The following is a 16,950-nucleotide window of genomic DNA, read 5'->3' as shown; positions in this document are numbered from 1 at the left end:
CCAGGGTTTGAACCCACAACCTCCCGCATCCAAGGCAGATGCTCTAGCCACAAGGCTGCCAGATTGGTCACCTCATTGATGTAATCTTGCATCTTATTGGCTGACTTTGTTACTTGATTTTGATCAGTTCTGGAATACTTTCTTTCATCATCAGGATCTTGGAGTGCTTTAGCAATGAACTAGATCAAAGCATATTAACAAGGTGATCTTGCATCTGATCGACCATCCTTCTTACCACAGTTAAAGTCATATTTTTTATCTGTTGGTTTTTTTGTCAACATTTTGGAAGACTTTGATTATGGGCAAGAAGCTGTTCATATTAATTATGGTTTCATCTTTACGAAGAATTTTTATCACAATACCATAAAACAGGTATGATATATAATGTTGGAGATAGTTTACACAGAATGGATCCTTACAGTATTGCTAAGTGAAATGGTCAGATGTTAAGTTATGTAAGACAGGTAAGCAATAATAGACCCCTTGGGCATCTTGTTAGCTTTACTGACTGAAGACCAAAGTTTGTCTGCCTATTGGCCATTAGCAGTATTTCCAATCAATACTGGTCTTAAATTACTAAGACAAAAGTCATGAAACTTGGCACAGGATCATCCTGTGGTCTTGTTGGCCATGGTGTCCTCAGACACCCAAAATGGTCACTATGAAGGCCATCATGAAAGTCTTGTTATCACCATTTCTTCTGACAAGATGGTCTTAACTATTTGGTTTTCAGTAAAAGACTTCGTATTTTATGTAGATGGTCTTAAATGTAAATGGTGTTCATATGACATCCAACACTGCATTCTGTGGAGGCTCCTTCTTCATGGATGTCCATCATATTGACACTGGGTTTTCACTAATAGACTTCTTATGGATGTACCTGGATGGTCCCTGATGAAAATGGTACTAATATTACATCCAACATGTCCACATTGGTGGCAGTCTTGACAAATTTGTTTGTCGCCTTTCTTCTTGAATGAATGGTTGTACTAAGATAGGGTTTTCACTAGAAGACTTATTATCTGGTAGCTGGTCCTAAATAGTAACATTCAACATCTTGGTGGTTATGTTGAAAATCTTAATTTTACCTTGTCCTCCTGAACAGATGGTGGTATTGACATGGGTTTTCACTAAAAGGCTTTTTAGATATAGGTGGTTCAGATGAAAATGGTACTAGGATCTCATCAAACTATTACTACAGTACTATTATTTGTTATAGTGGCATCAGTTTTCACTAAAGGATTTCTAGCAATGTTCTGTTTGGTCCTAAATGAAAACTCTATCAATCTGACCTTGAATATGGATGCCATGGTAGACATTTTGAAAGTCATATTATCACCCCTCTTCCTGAATATAAAGCAAATAGGGACTTAGGGTTTTCACTACTACATCAGAACAAGATGTAGTTTTCATGAAATGACTTCGCATATTTGTTTGATCCTAAATGAAAATGGTTCTTATCAGAATGATCGGACCAGGAGAAAATGTGCCAGTCTAACCAGGAGTCATCGGGTGGCTTACTGGTTGACAAGCTGAAATCATAATCAGAAGGGTGAGTTTGAATTCCACAATTAAGCCATGTCCCTGGGCATGGCACATTCCTCCAAGTATCTTTGCCAGACATAACCTTCGTGTATTGCTGTGATAGAAAACACCAAATCAAGCTGATCTGACCTCCATCATGGCTTCTATGGCAACCATTTTGAAAATCATATTATTGCTACTTCTTGTCAATGGAAGATGGTATTGAGTATTTTCACTGAGTTTCTATGATTATTTACCATTGTTGGACCTAAATACAAATGATGGTCATAGAATAATCACCACATGGTCACCATCATAAAATTCATGCATTTGCTACTCCTCCTGAATGGATGATTATATTGATATGTTTCCAGTGAAACAATTTTTTATGATATGCAGTTTGTCCAAAGCAAACTGGGGCCACTCTGACCTCAACAAATAGTGGCTGGTATGGGAGCCATCTTTACTTGCTTGTTATCTTGTCTTCTTCTCAACAGATACAGTGTGACCACACTATAACATGATGGTTGGAGTCCATAGAAGCTGACCATGTTATAGACCAAACCATGTTATAACCAATCAAGTCAGTTAGTTTAAGAAAAGGATGCATGTACCAAAAAGAGATGGTATGGAGAATGGAATAAAAATGGGTAAAGAAATATATGCTTTTGATTAAATGAAGACAAAACTAGTCTGAAATACACTTGCATATTGTCAACTTACGTTTATATAGTATGGTCCATAATGTGTTAATTACTGTAGATGTAAATGAAAAATCCATGAATTCACATGTTATAAAATGCATGTATTTGCTGCATCCTGTTAGAAAACAAAAATAACATTAAAAAATGGTAGTCCTCACTTCATCTATATCCCATTGTCAGCAAACACTTGTCACTAAACAATGCACTACAATATTGTTGCCAATAGAACATGGCTGTAGTTGTTTACATGTTACATGTACTTAAACTTGCCTTGATTTTGGTCAGTTGGAGAGTTATAATCTTGCTACCCAGTATTTGAGGCTATAAATAGGGACAAGGAAATGTGAATAAATTAAAAAGTAACTTGATGGCCAGATATCCATGGTTTCAAAAGATTGTAACTTTAATTTACATTTTGTGCCACCATATATAACAATTATAAGCATAAACATTTTTCCTGTTGGAAACTTTTCTGGTCATTTTGGAAAATGCTACAGTCTGTCAGATTGCTTTGCATTTATTTAAGTTTGGTGCCTACTTCCTTTGATGAAAGCTGTTTTATTTTTTTTATTGAAGATTGTGGTGGGCTTGCTTTGATGAAGGGTATATGTGTTATTGACATTTCCACTGTAGAACAACTTTGTAAGACCAAACAAATGCCCATTTGTTATTCTGGCAGCAACATCACATACTTGTTGAACATTGATTGAGACTGACATTTTTTTTGTGCTTAGTATTTATACAGAATGATCAGTGCTTCATAGATAATCAGTTTTCTTTGAAGTTTCAACAAAACTGTTTTTTTTTCCTGGGAACATTTTTTTAAAACAATTAGCCATCGTTGTGTCAATTGTAATCCTATTCCTGCTTTCAAAGGCTGATCGATTGTAGCTAGTCCTGTAGTAGGACCAGGGGCGTATTAACCATTAAGCAGACTAAGCACATGCTTAGGGCACCAGGGCCAAAGGGAGCACCACAAAGTTGAGAAAAGGGTGAAAAGAAAAAAAAACGAATGAAGATTTGTAAAAAAAAATTGATAAGACTAGTGCAAATTGATCATAATGTTCTGTTTCTTGATCATGGTGCACCCTAGGGTTATCTTCCCAGGTGTACGTGGAAAGGAGGGGGGCACCAAGATTTGTCAGTGCTTAGGGCACCAGTGAGCCTTAATCTGCCCCTGAGTATGACTATCTGAGTGGATCACAGCATACAGTACTCAGGCCAGACGTCAGCATAAGCGGATTATGATATAGCAATGCACTGTTAAGATGGTTTGTCAATGTGAACAAAGGATTTGTTTATATTACAATAGATTCCATTGCATTTTATAGCCATGTTGTGGCTTCCTTTCTCCACTCCAAATGCAAGAGTGTATATACAAATTTACACAGTCAACAATGTTATCAAACAAAAAAAGTTGCCAGATTGTTTATTTTGTTGCCCTTAAAGAAAAAAAATCACAATTTACAACATGTATTCCAAATTTCAGGAGCCAAGATGTATTTGTCTTATATTAGAATTCATACACAATCTCTTCCCCAAAATGATAGTAAATTTTTGCATTATTTTTCATGCTTTTAAGAAGGAAAAAATATTTTTTCACATGCAAGAAAAATACATGCATATGAAAATTTTGGAGCCATGTCATGATCATGTTATATCCGAATTTGTGTATTGACATAGCTTGCTATTGCAGGGTCACACTGTAGTTTTATTGCAATGGAGTTATCAGTTCATTGCTTCATGCTACCAAATATTAGTTGGTCCTAATAACAATGATGAGTTGGTGACAACATTACCTCTAAACATGGCCACTGTGGCAGCCAGTTTGAAATCTTTTGGCTGCTACTACAAAAGGATTATAATATTTCTTGCAATATTTAGTTTGTCCTCAATTAAGTGATGCCAATCTATTCCTCCAAAATAACTACCTTGGTGGTCTTTGTTGACTCAGGGCTTTTACTAAAACATGGTAAGAGTATGTAACTGGTCCTAAATGAAAATATTGCTAATATGACCTCCACAAAAAAATGGTAGTCAAAGCAGCCATCTCCAAAAACACATGATATCACCGATTCTCTCTATCTATAGCACAGAAATTTGTGCAACTAGGCCACCATCTTTGTTATAGTGCATAGTTGCCTTTTTTGTATGCAGGTGAGGGTGTCAGCCAGGTTAGTGTTAAGGTAAGTGTCCATATACACCAGCACTGTAACCCTCTGGTGAATACGAGTTTGCCTCCGATGCCACACTTGCTACATGTTTGTTTTCACTTAGATTAATTGAATAAACATGGAGTTTTTTAGGTTACAAAATCATAAATACATTTAAACAACAGCATCAGCACAAATAAAACAGGTTGGGTGCAGTTATTCTTCAAAGTGTCAGTTAGTCATTGATTTATACATTGGTGGGAAACTCAGACATCATTAGCACATTTTAACACGGTACAAAACAGATAAAATCTTGGATAATTTGGATGATAATGATAATTGTATCCTGACAGCTGATAACAGCATTAAATTATTAAGAGGTAGAGAGGGTGCGAGATGATTCAGAAATTCTTTGGTGTTCTTACTGCTGATCTACTGAGAGAAAAAAAGAAGTTGGATATTGTTTTATATGAAAGTAAATAAACCTGTGATTTTTAAAAAAAAGTTAAGCAGCACCCATGACATTACTAAAATTAAAATTGGGTTTAGAAAGGTTTGAATTGACTCTTTTGAATCTTCATGCAAGATTTTGCCATTCAGCAATGACTTCTAATAAATAATACTAGAGAAATTTAGCAGTTCGCACAAACTGCTCTTAAATAACTACAATTAGACTCAGATGAATCAGTGATAAAGGTATGTATAAATCAGAATCATTATAAAATTTGCAACGGTAGGGATGGATATAATGTCCAGGTTATACACAACAAAAAACAGAGCTTTTAATTGCAATCATAAACTGCTGCTACTGATGAATTCTTTGGTTTATTCCATCTTTGAGTGATTTAGCAGTTACTGAACGGCACCACAGGGTTGTAGAGAGATCAAAACTGAGCTATGAAACTCTCTGACAGAATTTTATGGATAAGACTTGTGTAAGTTCCTTCAGCAGAAACTGAAGGAACCCAGTGAAGTCTGCTGTCCAACAAATGTTGGGATGACAGCGACAACGGGTGTGGACTTCACTCAGTGGGTTTACTTTGAATATTGCAGTATAGCACAACATCAGTTTCTTGGCTGAATAAACAGAATAGAATCAAGTGAATCACAGGTGGTCCTAAATAAAAATGGTGTTGAAACAAATGTGTAATATGGCCACCACAAGAGCCATCTTGAAAATTTTTTTATCACTACTCCTCCTGAATGATAAAATTATATTGACATGGGGTTTGTACCAAAAGACTTAATATGATGATTAGTTGGTTCCAACTGAAAATGTTGCTAATCTGATATCCACTATGACCACCACAGTGACCATTATGAAACTTTTGTCATCACTACTTCTCCTGAATGGAAGGTCCTTTAGATATAGGATTTTCATCAGAAGACTTTTTATGATGTCTAATTGTTCTTAACTGAAAATTTTGCTCATCTGATGGCCAGTATGGCTGCTGGAGCAGCCATCTTCAAAATTTTGTTATCATTACTCCTGAACAGATGGTCATATCAATATGGGGGTTTTACCAAAAGACTTCTTACCATGTCTAGCGGGCGTAAATGAAAATGCACAGATCTGATATCCAATATGGCCACCACAGTGGCCATGTTGAAACTCTTGTAATCAATACTTTTCCAGAATTATAAGTAATATTGCCACGGGGTTTTTACCTGAAGACTTCTTATAGTTGGTCAAAAATGAATGTGGTGTTGATATGACAACCAATGTGGACACAGCTAGCAGTGGCTATCTTGAAAATATTGTTAACACTACTCCTTCTGATTGGATTGTCATATAAACATGGGATTTTTTATGATGTCTAGTTGGTCCTTATGGTGTCATTCAGACATTCAGGATGCCTACGCAAGTGTCCATCTTTTAAACCTTGTTAGCACTATTTCTCCAAAATGAATGGTCATATCAGCATGAGTTTTTCAATGAAAGAAAAAGGTGCTGAGCTGATTTCTAATATGGCTGCCACAATGGCCATGTTGAAAATCTTGATATCACTACTTCTGCAGGACGACTGGTCATATTGAAATTGTGCTTTCACCAAAATACTTCTTATAATGTCTAGTTGGTACTCGGTAGAAATGGTACCTTTCTGATATCAAATATGCCACCAAGACATCAATCTTTAAAATCATGTTATCGTTGCCATATCCTCTAAAATAGAAAGTCATATGAACATGGAGTTTCCATAAGAAGAAGACTTGGTCCTTAATCAAATGGTGCCAGGTTGACATTCAGTATGTCCAGCACAGTAGCTAATTCGAAAACCTTGTTGTTGCTAAAGAATATCAAAGATGGTTTTAGCAATCCACAGTTAAAAGGAAGAATTCCTGGAAATTCTTTCCAGCCAGTAAAGCATCAACACTATTAAGGACTCGTGCTCATGGTCAAGTTTGTCCCTGGATACTGCCTTTTAATTTTAAATTTGCTTTTTAAAGAGTTCTGCGTATAAAATTCATTCTTCTTTTAAAAATTGATAGCCATGTCAGTCTTGTCATAAAGGAGATTTGGTCATTTCAAAGACACCATTTATTTTTCTATTAGGATCATAAATACTGCCATCAATTAGAAATGAGCCTTAACATAGGTTGTACAGTCTATTAAAACATTATTTGGCTTTCCAAATGACAATGGAGATGACTTGATTTTATAGAACATGAAAGGCATAAGATATAACAATTGCAACAGGAAACTGGTTCATGCTATTTCAATGATTTTATGTTCATGTTTAGACCATTTCTATGACCATTAAAATTATAATTAGCTTTATAAAAATTGGGTGGTCTACAGAAGATCTATTTATCTATTTATAATGTCAGATATGACGTGTTTTATTAGCAGATGAAGAATGGCATAAAATAGATCAGTTGGTATTAGCAAAAGCCAAGCCGTTTCAGTTATGTCAGAGATAGAATTATATGTTCATGTTTGGACATAGATATTGCCCTTTGTTTAAATTTAAACTGTTGTGCAATCTACAGAAAATTTATTTAGCCTGTAAATGATACTGGATTTGACTGGATTTACTAGAACATAAAGATATGCATGGTGGAGCAATTGGTATATATTATAAGTTATTGCATTTTCTGCACATATTTAGACCTGTGATTGTGTCCTTAAAATTAAAATGAGATTTATTCAGATGTTGCACAGCCTGCAGAAAACATATGCCACTTTTATATAACACCAGATATGAACTAATTTAAGAAAATATGAAAATAATGCAAGATAAAGTGCCAGTGTTAGTCATATGACAAATAATGCAGAAAATGTGTTTAAGAAACCTCTAAAATTGTGCATTATTTACATTTGTAGGCCTTTGTAGCTGCTTTTTAATTTAAAAAAAAAAACTACTTGAACAACTGTACAGTTTACAGAAACTGTAATTTACTTTTTTTTAAATACCCACTATATCAGTTGCTTCAGCACAAAAAGATGTACACAGTAGAGTTGAGAGAGATTTAACATAACGCACACACATCCTACCCCAAACATGACTCTCAGTGTCACACCCACCATTTGGAATTATTACTTCCAAATTCAGATTCATTTCTCACAAAATTTGAATGAAGCTATGCAAAAATGACTGTACCATTTTTATTTTTATTAAATATTGATGATTTGTCACATGATAGTAAGATCACACTGCACTTTCAGGCACAATCTCAACTTACATATCTTGTGGTAGAATGGTAGTTTGGATCTTTCTTTTGTGCTCTCAGTTAATCACAGACCACCCAATAATGTTGATGAGAGCTTATGACCTGTTGGCCAATCTCCAGTCTCTGTATTACATATGTCTCTGATCTGTCCATTACATGGCAACAAGTTGGAAAACAATACCTTCTATTTGTATCTATTTTAGGGTGACCTAGATCAAGGGGAATAATGCATCAGCAGATCAGGGTCAATGTTTGTTTTACTGATTCCTCCTAACAGACTGCATAAACCCAGATCTGCTGGCAATAAAATCTTAACACATTTCTTTCCTTACCAGGATAGTAGAATTATATTCATCAATTTGTAAATTTAATGTGGATTCTGATTTTCTGGCCCCAAAGGAGCATGTGGTAGGGTTCTGCATCATTTGTGAAGAGTCTTAAAAACCATTGAACCAATTTCATATTAGAAAGGAAGCATTCTGGCATAAATGTTTAAATTTTTGTACAAATGATGCCAATCTGCCATCAGATATGGCTGTCATTACCAAAAATAAAAGGAATCTTTAAAATACTTTTTTCAAAACTTATTAACAAATTAATCTATCTATTATATGCATTTTTGTTTCCAGGTCAAAACTTCAAAACAGTATACCATCTGTTCTCACTTATAAGTCGAGTCTAACTGCAAACAACAAAGATCCTGATCCAACGTATCATAATGTGCCTGCAGATCAGGGTCTGTGTTGTTTGTTCTACTGATTACTCCCAGCAAACTGCACAGACCTAGATCTTCTGGTGCATTATGCGCTGGCAGATCTGGGTCTGTGCAGTCTACAGTTGGACTCAACTTGTAAGCGAGTAAATATTGTAAGATATCTATTATGATATTTAGTACATGTTTCAAAATAATGGTCAAAATGTGTCTTTTGCTATTTACAATATGTCATTTTCAGTATTGGTAGTGTTTTTGTCCATTTGTCTGTTCATCCATCTATCCTTAATTCACACTTTCATTTCCAGAGTGTAGTTCCAAAATTGTTCAAAATATCTCTTTGAAACTTGGTATGCTTATTATCTGAATTCCTCACTGTCAATATTTTTTATTTGTATGTAAATTTTTCTGTCCCTCCATCCCTTACCCACACTTTTGTTTCCAGGGCAAAAGCTCCAAAATCATTCAAGTTTTGTCAATAAAATTTTGCACACATACATGTATTAGACTAGTGGTATTTGTGCCATTTAGGAATCTTCAGTTTTTAATACTTTTTCAGGGTTCTTCCCATAAACCTGGTGGCAGTTGTATACAGAAATAGAGTTTATGTGATTTGAAAACAAACACTAAAATGGTCTGTGAATTCATATCCCACTTTACATTATTTATTTAAGATTAAAAAATAAGGAAAGTACAATATTGCTTATATAATGAAATATAAAACTCTTGAATCCAAAGAGAAGTTTAGCAAATTTATATCTCTTGAAGTACGTTTCTATTGCAGCGCTGACAACCACCAACCCACGAGAAGCTACTGGCAACCTTTCTCACGTAACTGTATTAGCCAAATCCAAGACTTGAACCCAAGCAGATAGAGGTGAGATGGCACTCATCCATAACAGTGAGCGCTTTAGACCACTTGGCCACTCGGGGCCCCCACAGTTCCTGCATTTTATCTAGTAAATGATCCATTTATATTGTGTTGCATGTTCAGCACTTATTTTTGCCATCTCTACAAAATAAAGGTAAATTACACCAGCATTAATAGACAGCATAGCAACTATGTGCTCCAAGCTTTTCTCTCCCCTTCTACAGTTTTAATAAATTTGCTTTCAGAAGTGCACAAGTGCTATCCAGGTGAGGCATAAGAAACCATCATGAACCTCTTGTTTTGTGGATAAACTATGTATAAAAATTAAAGAATAAAGAAATGCTATGTGAAATGCATTTAAATTTGTAAACCCTTATCTGCCAGTGCAATTTTGACAGTATATATGGGTCAACATATGGGTTTTAATGGTTCTCTTTTCACTTACAGTTGCTTTGCAGTGACCTAAACTTAGTGCTGCTTAGTGGAATTCTACTGGAGGCACCATCAACAGACTGTCTGCCCATTCTTAAGACAGGTATCTTGTAACAATCATATTGCTCAGAAAGTTTATGGTAGGAAAGTTATTGCCAAATTTGCATATGAAAAATGTTGTGTGTGTGTGTTCTTGATTTGGATTTTTAATGTGGCTGTAACAATTTTTCAGTCATATCGCTACGATGTTTGCAGTGTGAGTTTATTGTGATGTCTAGCACTGGGGCATCATGCCACAGACATGTAGCATGATGTCCCACCCAGTAACATTATCCAGACAACAGGCCGACCAGTTCTTAATGCTGAGTGTCTAGCGAGGCAGCTGCTAGTAATATTTTTATAAGTCTTTGGTATGACTCTGGGGGTTCAAACCCATGACCTCCCACATCCGAGGCAGATGATCTAATCACTAGGCCACCAGAGCGGTCCACATAAGAAAAATTAAAACTGTGATTGATTTGATGATGATGACAGTTACCATGAATTCATGTGTCCCATGGTAATGACTGAAAATTGGTACTTGAGCACATATTTTAACTAATTGACTAATTAACTTTTCAAATAAAGTTGGTGCCATTGGCATAGGCAGTTTTTGCATTTAGCCCTGTTTCAGTGGTTGCTGTATGTATAGTCATGAAATCTGATGGGTATATTAATTGTGCAGGTAATTCTTATCTATGGAAAAGGTCACGGTGATCTATGTTTTACATGTCATGATATGTTTTACATTTAGCTCAGTTTTTCTGATGCTGTTGTCCGTATAATCATGAAACTTAATGAGTTTATTCATCTAGGAGGATGTTTAGCTCACCAGGGTGAAGGTCGTAGTCACCTCCTTTTTATGGTCTGTTGCTCATGTTATGTTTTCATACACCTGCCATAAGCCAGAGCATATTGCATTAGGATACTATCCATTGCCCAGTCAACCCTCTGTTACTAATTGTGTTTCTGTGCAAAACTCCACCATCAAAGCTACCAAACCTTCTAGATGGATTGCATTTGGGATAAGGAAAAAGACTATTGCTCTTGATTCCAAAGGTCAAGGTCACTGACTGGAAGAGGAAAAATGATTCGCATACATTAACATCCATTCTACATCATATAAATGGACCAAACTTTGTGGATAGCTTGTAAGGAAGAAGCCTGTGGTTTTGGGGTCAAAATGTCATGGATAAAGGTCAGTGTGACTGAAAGAAGAACAATGGCTGCTGTACAAGAATGTTGGTTTTATTTCCTCTGTAAGTGCCTCGGGATCCCAGCGAAATTCTTGATCATGATCCTTTAGCAAAGTTTGTGGATGCCTTACACATTGGGCAAGAAAGAAGCTGATTGATATTTGGGGTCAGAAGGTGAAAGGTCAAGGTCACTGACTGAATAAGAAAATTGGTTGTTGTAGAATAACTTTGGTTTTAGACTTTGACCAAAGTTGTGAAGGGATGCCCTTAAGGTATGGAAGAGGCCTATTGACGTTGAGGTCAAAAGATCAAATGACAAGGTCATTGTGGCACAAAGAATAATGGATTTTGCAGAATACTTTGTTCTAGAGTAAGTTCCTTGACCTTGACCAAACTTTTTGGAGGGCTTGCACTTAAGGTAATAAAAATACCTAATAGATAAAGTCAGGCTAAAGGTCAGAGGTCAGATTCAAGGTACCAGTAAGTCTAATAAGAAACGAATTGCTTCTGCCAAGTAAGTTTAGTTCAAGACTGCACAACATAACCAGAGGTCCAGATAATTGAGGGCTATTGGTCAATTATCACCAAAGTTAAAATGATACTCTACCAGTACCTACATAGAGGACTATTAAATATGTGCCAGCCATATAATGTACAGTTGACAGTGACCTACTTTTCACTCTTACATCCACATGATAAGCCTACCTGTTTTTTTTTAAATATGATCTTATTCTGGAAGATACTGCTTCCCATAGGCAAATGTATGTCCCATACACTTTCTTTTCATGCTCCACTGATTATGTTAATCTTTTGCATTGACCTCAGTTTCTGTGACACAAATTTATGTACAGTCATGAAACTTGATAGATATACAGTCAGACCTGTCCTAATGGTCACCTTTATTCAGTGGTCATCTGTTCACAGTGGCCATTCTAATTTCACCACTCCCAGCAAATTTCCTATATGTGTCCTGTGTATCATGGTCACCTGCCTTCAATAGTCAGCAGCCCAGTGTTTCCTAACCAAACAGATATATCTCCCTGCCTCAAATGGTCACTGCCAAGTATCTACAATTATTGCTTACTCTATACAATTTAATTTTCTGTTCACATTGTTTAAATAAAGGATTATTATGTGGATAGATATGTATACATATCTTCTCTCACCTCTACACACCATACTACAGTCAGGTTGACAGTGTAAATCTAAGGTGTCAATATGTAGGATTTGATCTGTGTTTGTTTATGTATGCTTTTTAACATAGCTTTAACAATTTTTCAGTCATATCGTTACAATGTCTGCAGTATGGCAGTTTATAGTGATGTCTAGCACTTGGGCATCATGACTGAGACATGTAGCATGATGTCCTAATACTAACTTCTTAATGATGAGTACTTAGCAAGGCAGCTGTTAGTACCATTTTTATGTCTTTGGTATGACTCTGTGGGGGTTCAAACCCATGACCTCCCGCATCCAAGGTGGATGCTCTAACCACTAGGCCATCGGAGTGGTCTGTCAAATTTGAAACAAGGCAGTTATTATCATTAGGATATAGGGTCAAGCTATTTGTTCAATGGTGGAAAAAGTAATCGTGTTACCATAGCAGAAATGGAAGTCTGCTTTTGTGCCAGTGAGACTGGTTTCAGTATCTTCATCTATTTGCTTGTAAATATAATCTATTTCTGATGAAAAAAGTTCATCATTGAGCTCATACGAGTCACATCCTCTTTTCATCATTGAGCTCATACGAGTTACATCCTCTTTTCATCATTGAGCTCATACGAGTTACATCCTCTTTTCATCATTGAGCTCATACAAGTTACATCCTCTTTTCATCATTGAGCTCATATGAGTTACATCCTCTTTTCATCATTGAACTCATACGAGTTACATCCTTTTTTCATCATTGAGCTCATACAAGTTACATCCTCTCTTCATCATTGAGCTTCACCTCTGTCTGCATCGGTTTAAGTCTCGAATTCGGCTAATGTGGTTATGTGAGAAAGCTTGCCAGTAGCTTCTCGCGGGTCGGTGGTTCTTTCGGGGGGTTTCCGGGTTCTTCCTCCACCATTAATACTGGCCGCCATGTATAGCCTATCTTGTGCTGAAAAATGGCATTAAGCCTTACAACAACAACAACAACATCATCATTGAGCTCATACAAGTTACATCCTCTTTTCATCATTGAGCTCATCATTGAGCTCATACAAGTTACATCCTCTTTTCATCATTGAGCTCATACGAGTTACAACCTCTTTTCCTCATTGAGCTTATATAACCACTATTTATGCTAAAATTATCAAATTAGCTGATCCTGTGCATTTCTATTAGTACCACACCATTATAGCATTTCACATTTTAGTGACTTAAGTTTTTGGATTTAGTGTGTTACCTTGTAGTTTTTTGCATCATGTATGTATCCTGAATGATGAAACTTGGTGATGGGATGCATCTTGATGAATACTAAAACCTCGTCACAGTTGTAGGTCAATGTGATTCATATTTCATGCTTCACTGCCTAGTGGCTTCAGTCATCTTTTTTTTAAAACTGTTCTTGCTTCAATCATTTAAATTATCAACCAATACCAAACTGGTAGTAAAAAGGTCACTATGACATACATTTCACTTTTTTCTGGGTTTGGTTACATTTGAGCATGATGGGTGCTCAGGTTAAGGTTTTGCATTTAGTTCATGACAACACAAGTTTTTGGCATACTGTATGCTATATGCATATTATTCTACATAGGTCATGGAACTTGGTGATGCATCCTGATAAGTATTATGCTCTAATTTCCAAACAAGGTAACAATGATCTATATTTCATGGTTTAGTAACATTGTTGAAATTTTGTTTTGTGTTTCTGTTCATGTTAATACTTCACACTTATTACCAGAAAAAATGTCAATGTGGCCTACATTTTATGCTTTAATAACATAAGTTCAGTATTTGTATTTAGCTCATAACAACGCACACACACACACACACACATCAGATTTTTTATGGACTTTTCTTAATACTGTTACATTGATATCACATTACTTATTTTTCTATATCTTTTACACTCTGTCACTGTACGAATGTATGATATAAGTATGTATATATGCATGTACGTACGTATGGATATATATAAGTATTTATGTATGTATGTCTGTTTGTATGTATGTTTGTATGTATGTATGTATGTATGTATGTAAATTGTTTGACAGTATGTTGGTACATTACTACCTATACAGAGCCAATTAAATGTTAATTTTTACATATGAACTGCTCTGGTGGCCTAAGTGTTTAGAGCATCTGCCTCAGATGACCTGGCTGAGTTATACCAAAGACTTATAAAAATGGTACAAGCCTCTGCCTCACTTTTCACTTAACATAAAGTGGTTTGTTTTAGGGCCTGCTGGCCTGGTGTCATAATAATGTGACTGGGTGGGATATTATGTTACATGTCTACGGCATGATGCCCCATTGCTAGACATCACTATAAACTGCCACACTGCAGACATCTTAGCATTATGAATGAAAAATTATTAAAGCCATGTTAAAAATCCAAATCACAGATGGGCACAAATGTAAAATATATAATAATAAAACGGCTTAGTAAGGGGTCAGTGTTGTGTTGTCAAGATCACTTTGATCTGAAATTTGTTTCTGCATGATAAATAATGTTTATAATGACTTTGGGAGACTTCTAAAAGGTAAAAGAATATATGACTGATTACACTCAGATTTGACTGTTTTTTCCTGCATTAAATTGAGATCTTTCATGTCATTAGTCTGGCTTACAGCTTAATATTATAAGTATAATACATGACCTTTTGTTGTTGTTGTAGGGTTTAATGCCATTTTTCAGTACTAGATAAGCTATACATGGCAGCCAGTATAAATGGTGGAGGAAGAACCCAGGAAAACCCCGGAAAGAACCACCTACACAAGAGAAGCTACCAGCATGCTTTCGCACATACCCACATTGAATACATGACCTGTATAATCAGCCTTAGGTAATGACACAGATCTGGAAAATTGCAGACATGGAGACAAATATATAAATTTTGCCTGGCAATTACTATCAATCAAAGTACCATAAATTTTGATATGGCCAAGGCTGATTCAGTAGAAGCTATGATCAAAAACAGCAAATGAAGTTTATGGTGTATCAGTGAATTTGATGCCAGACAGTATGTTGAGACATGGTTTAGATTAGTCCAAAAAGTACATTTTAATCACCAGTTGAGAATGATGCAGATAATGAAAGACAGATCGTGATATCCTTTTTAAAACCAGCCCATTATTTTATCTTAACTGAAACCTTCACTTTTTGATATCTTCTATCATTAATTTCCCACTCAGTGAGCAAATTATTAGGGCTTGGCACTCTAGAATTTGAAACGTCCACTAAAAATTTTCAAGTAGGTTACCATCCTGCTACTAAGTTTAGATATATGCTACAGCTTAGATCATTGAAGCAATCCATTATTTCCATTTTCAACCAGGTTTCCTTCAACCTTTATTCAGAAGCACTAGTATCTTTTCCATTTAAATCTGTGTTACACCCTATTGTAAAGATAAGGCTGGAAACGTTTTGATAGTTCATGAAGTGCAACCTAAACTTTCACCAAAAAAATTTTCATTTTAAGATGTCAGCAGTGTAATTTCTGTGAATTATTTACACTGAAATCATGAGAAGTAATTTTCCTGGTAAGTCATGCATGTAATTGTTATAGTGTAAGACTGAAACTTGTGACAACAATATGTTCAATATATACTCACTTGTCAGTCCAGTTCTGTTGAAGACTGCACAGACCCAGATCTGATGTTGCATTATGCTTTGGCAGATCTGGGTTTATGCACTTTATTAAGAGTAATAAGTAAAACAAACAACATTGACCATGATATACCAACACATGATGCAATTGCGAATCTTTGTGTTGGTTTCAATTGGGCTCTTTTAAGTAAGTACATATTGTAGTGCTTGAATGACATTGCAGCATCAAATGTAAGCAATTATGAGTGCATTTCTGTATATGATCGACACATGAAACAACAAGGAAACATCAGATTATTCCACCCATCTGTTTTGAATGGTCATAGACTTGCTCTGATATCTCAGTGCTTTCCCTATGAATTTACATTTATCACATGGCTACATGACCTATTGGATATATTGGCATCTCCCTGGATGGTTGATTTAATTATAGATCTTACTTCAGAACTGGTGCTAAATAATTGGCACATATGAATATTGATACTGCATTGCTGTAGAAGCACAAAATAAAAGCATTTTACATGTAAACTTAAGCAAGGTTTTCCTCACAAGCCCATCCCTACAAAATGTTGGCTAAATATTTGTGAATATCAATTAAGTGGTTTTACAAGAAATGACAATTATGTTAATTCTTTCAATTGTGGATATATACCTGTAATAGACAAGGGAATACAGTTGTCTCAACTTAATGGATAATGTTATTTATTGTGTCTTTAAATTCATGACTGGTAGCGTCAGCAAAGTCCATGTCAGCTGGTACAACATGAATAAAAGCTAATGATCAAAAAGTCCATGCTTACCTTTTAAGGCTGCTTTCGTACAAGGCTGCCCCCTCAGAGTATGTTATAGGAGACATACCTTATTTATTGATTTCCATTTTGGAAC

General features: G+C 35.7%; 1 protein-coding gene across 9 annotated transcripts in view; it reads left to right on the top strand.

Annotated features, from left to right (window-relative positions):
- Nucleotides 1-16,950, top strand: part of LOC149801763 (focadhesin-like) — a 596,289-nt gene that overhangs the window by 383,248 nt on the left and 196,091 nt on the right. For all 9 annotated transcript variants that reach the window (XM_089956096.1, XM_089956095.1, XM_089956091.1 and 6 more), the window contains one exon: nt 10,084-10,171. In XM_089956096.1, coding sequence (XP_089812222.1) covers nt 10,084-10,171 — 88 coding nt within the window. The remainder of the gene's footprint in view (nt 1-10,083; nt 10,172-16,950) is intronic.

This window comes from Sinohyriopsis cumingii, chromosome 4 (assembly GCF_028554795.1).
Source record: "Sinohyriopsis cumingii isolate HCF-2022 chromosome 4, ASM2855479v2, whole genome shotgun sequence".
NCBI classification, from domain to species: Eukaryota; Metazoa; Mollusca; class Bivalvia; order Unionida; family Unionidae; genus Sinohyriopsis; species Sinohyriopsis cumingii.
Note: the sequence above shows the minus strand (reverse complement) of the source record. Positions and strands in the feature narration are given on the sequence as shown.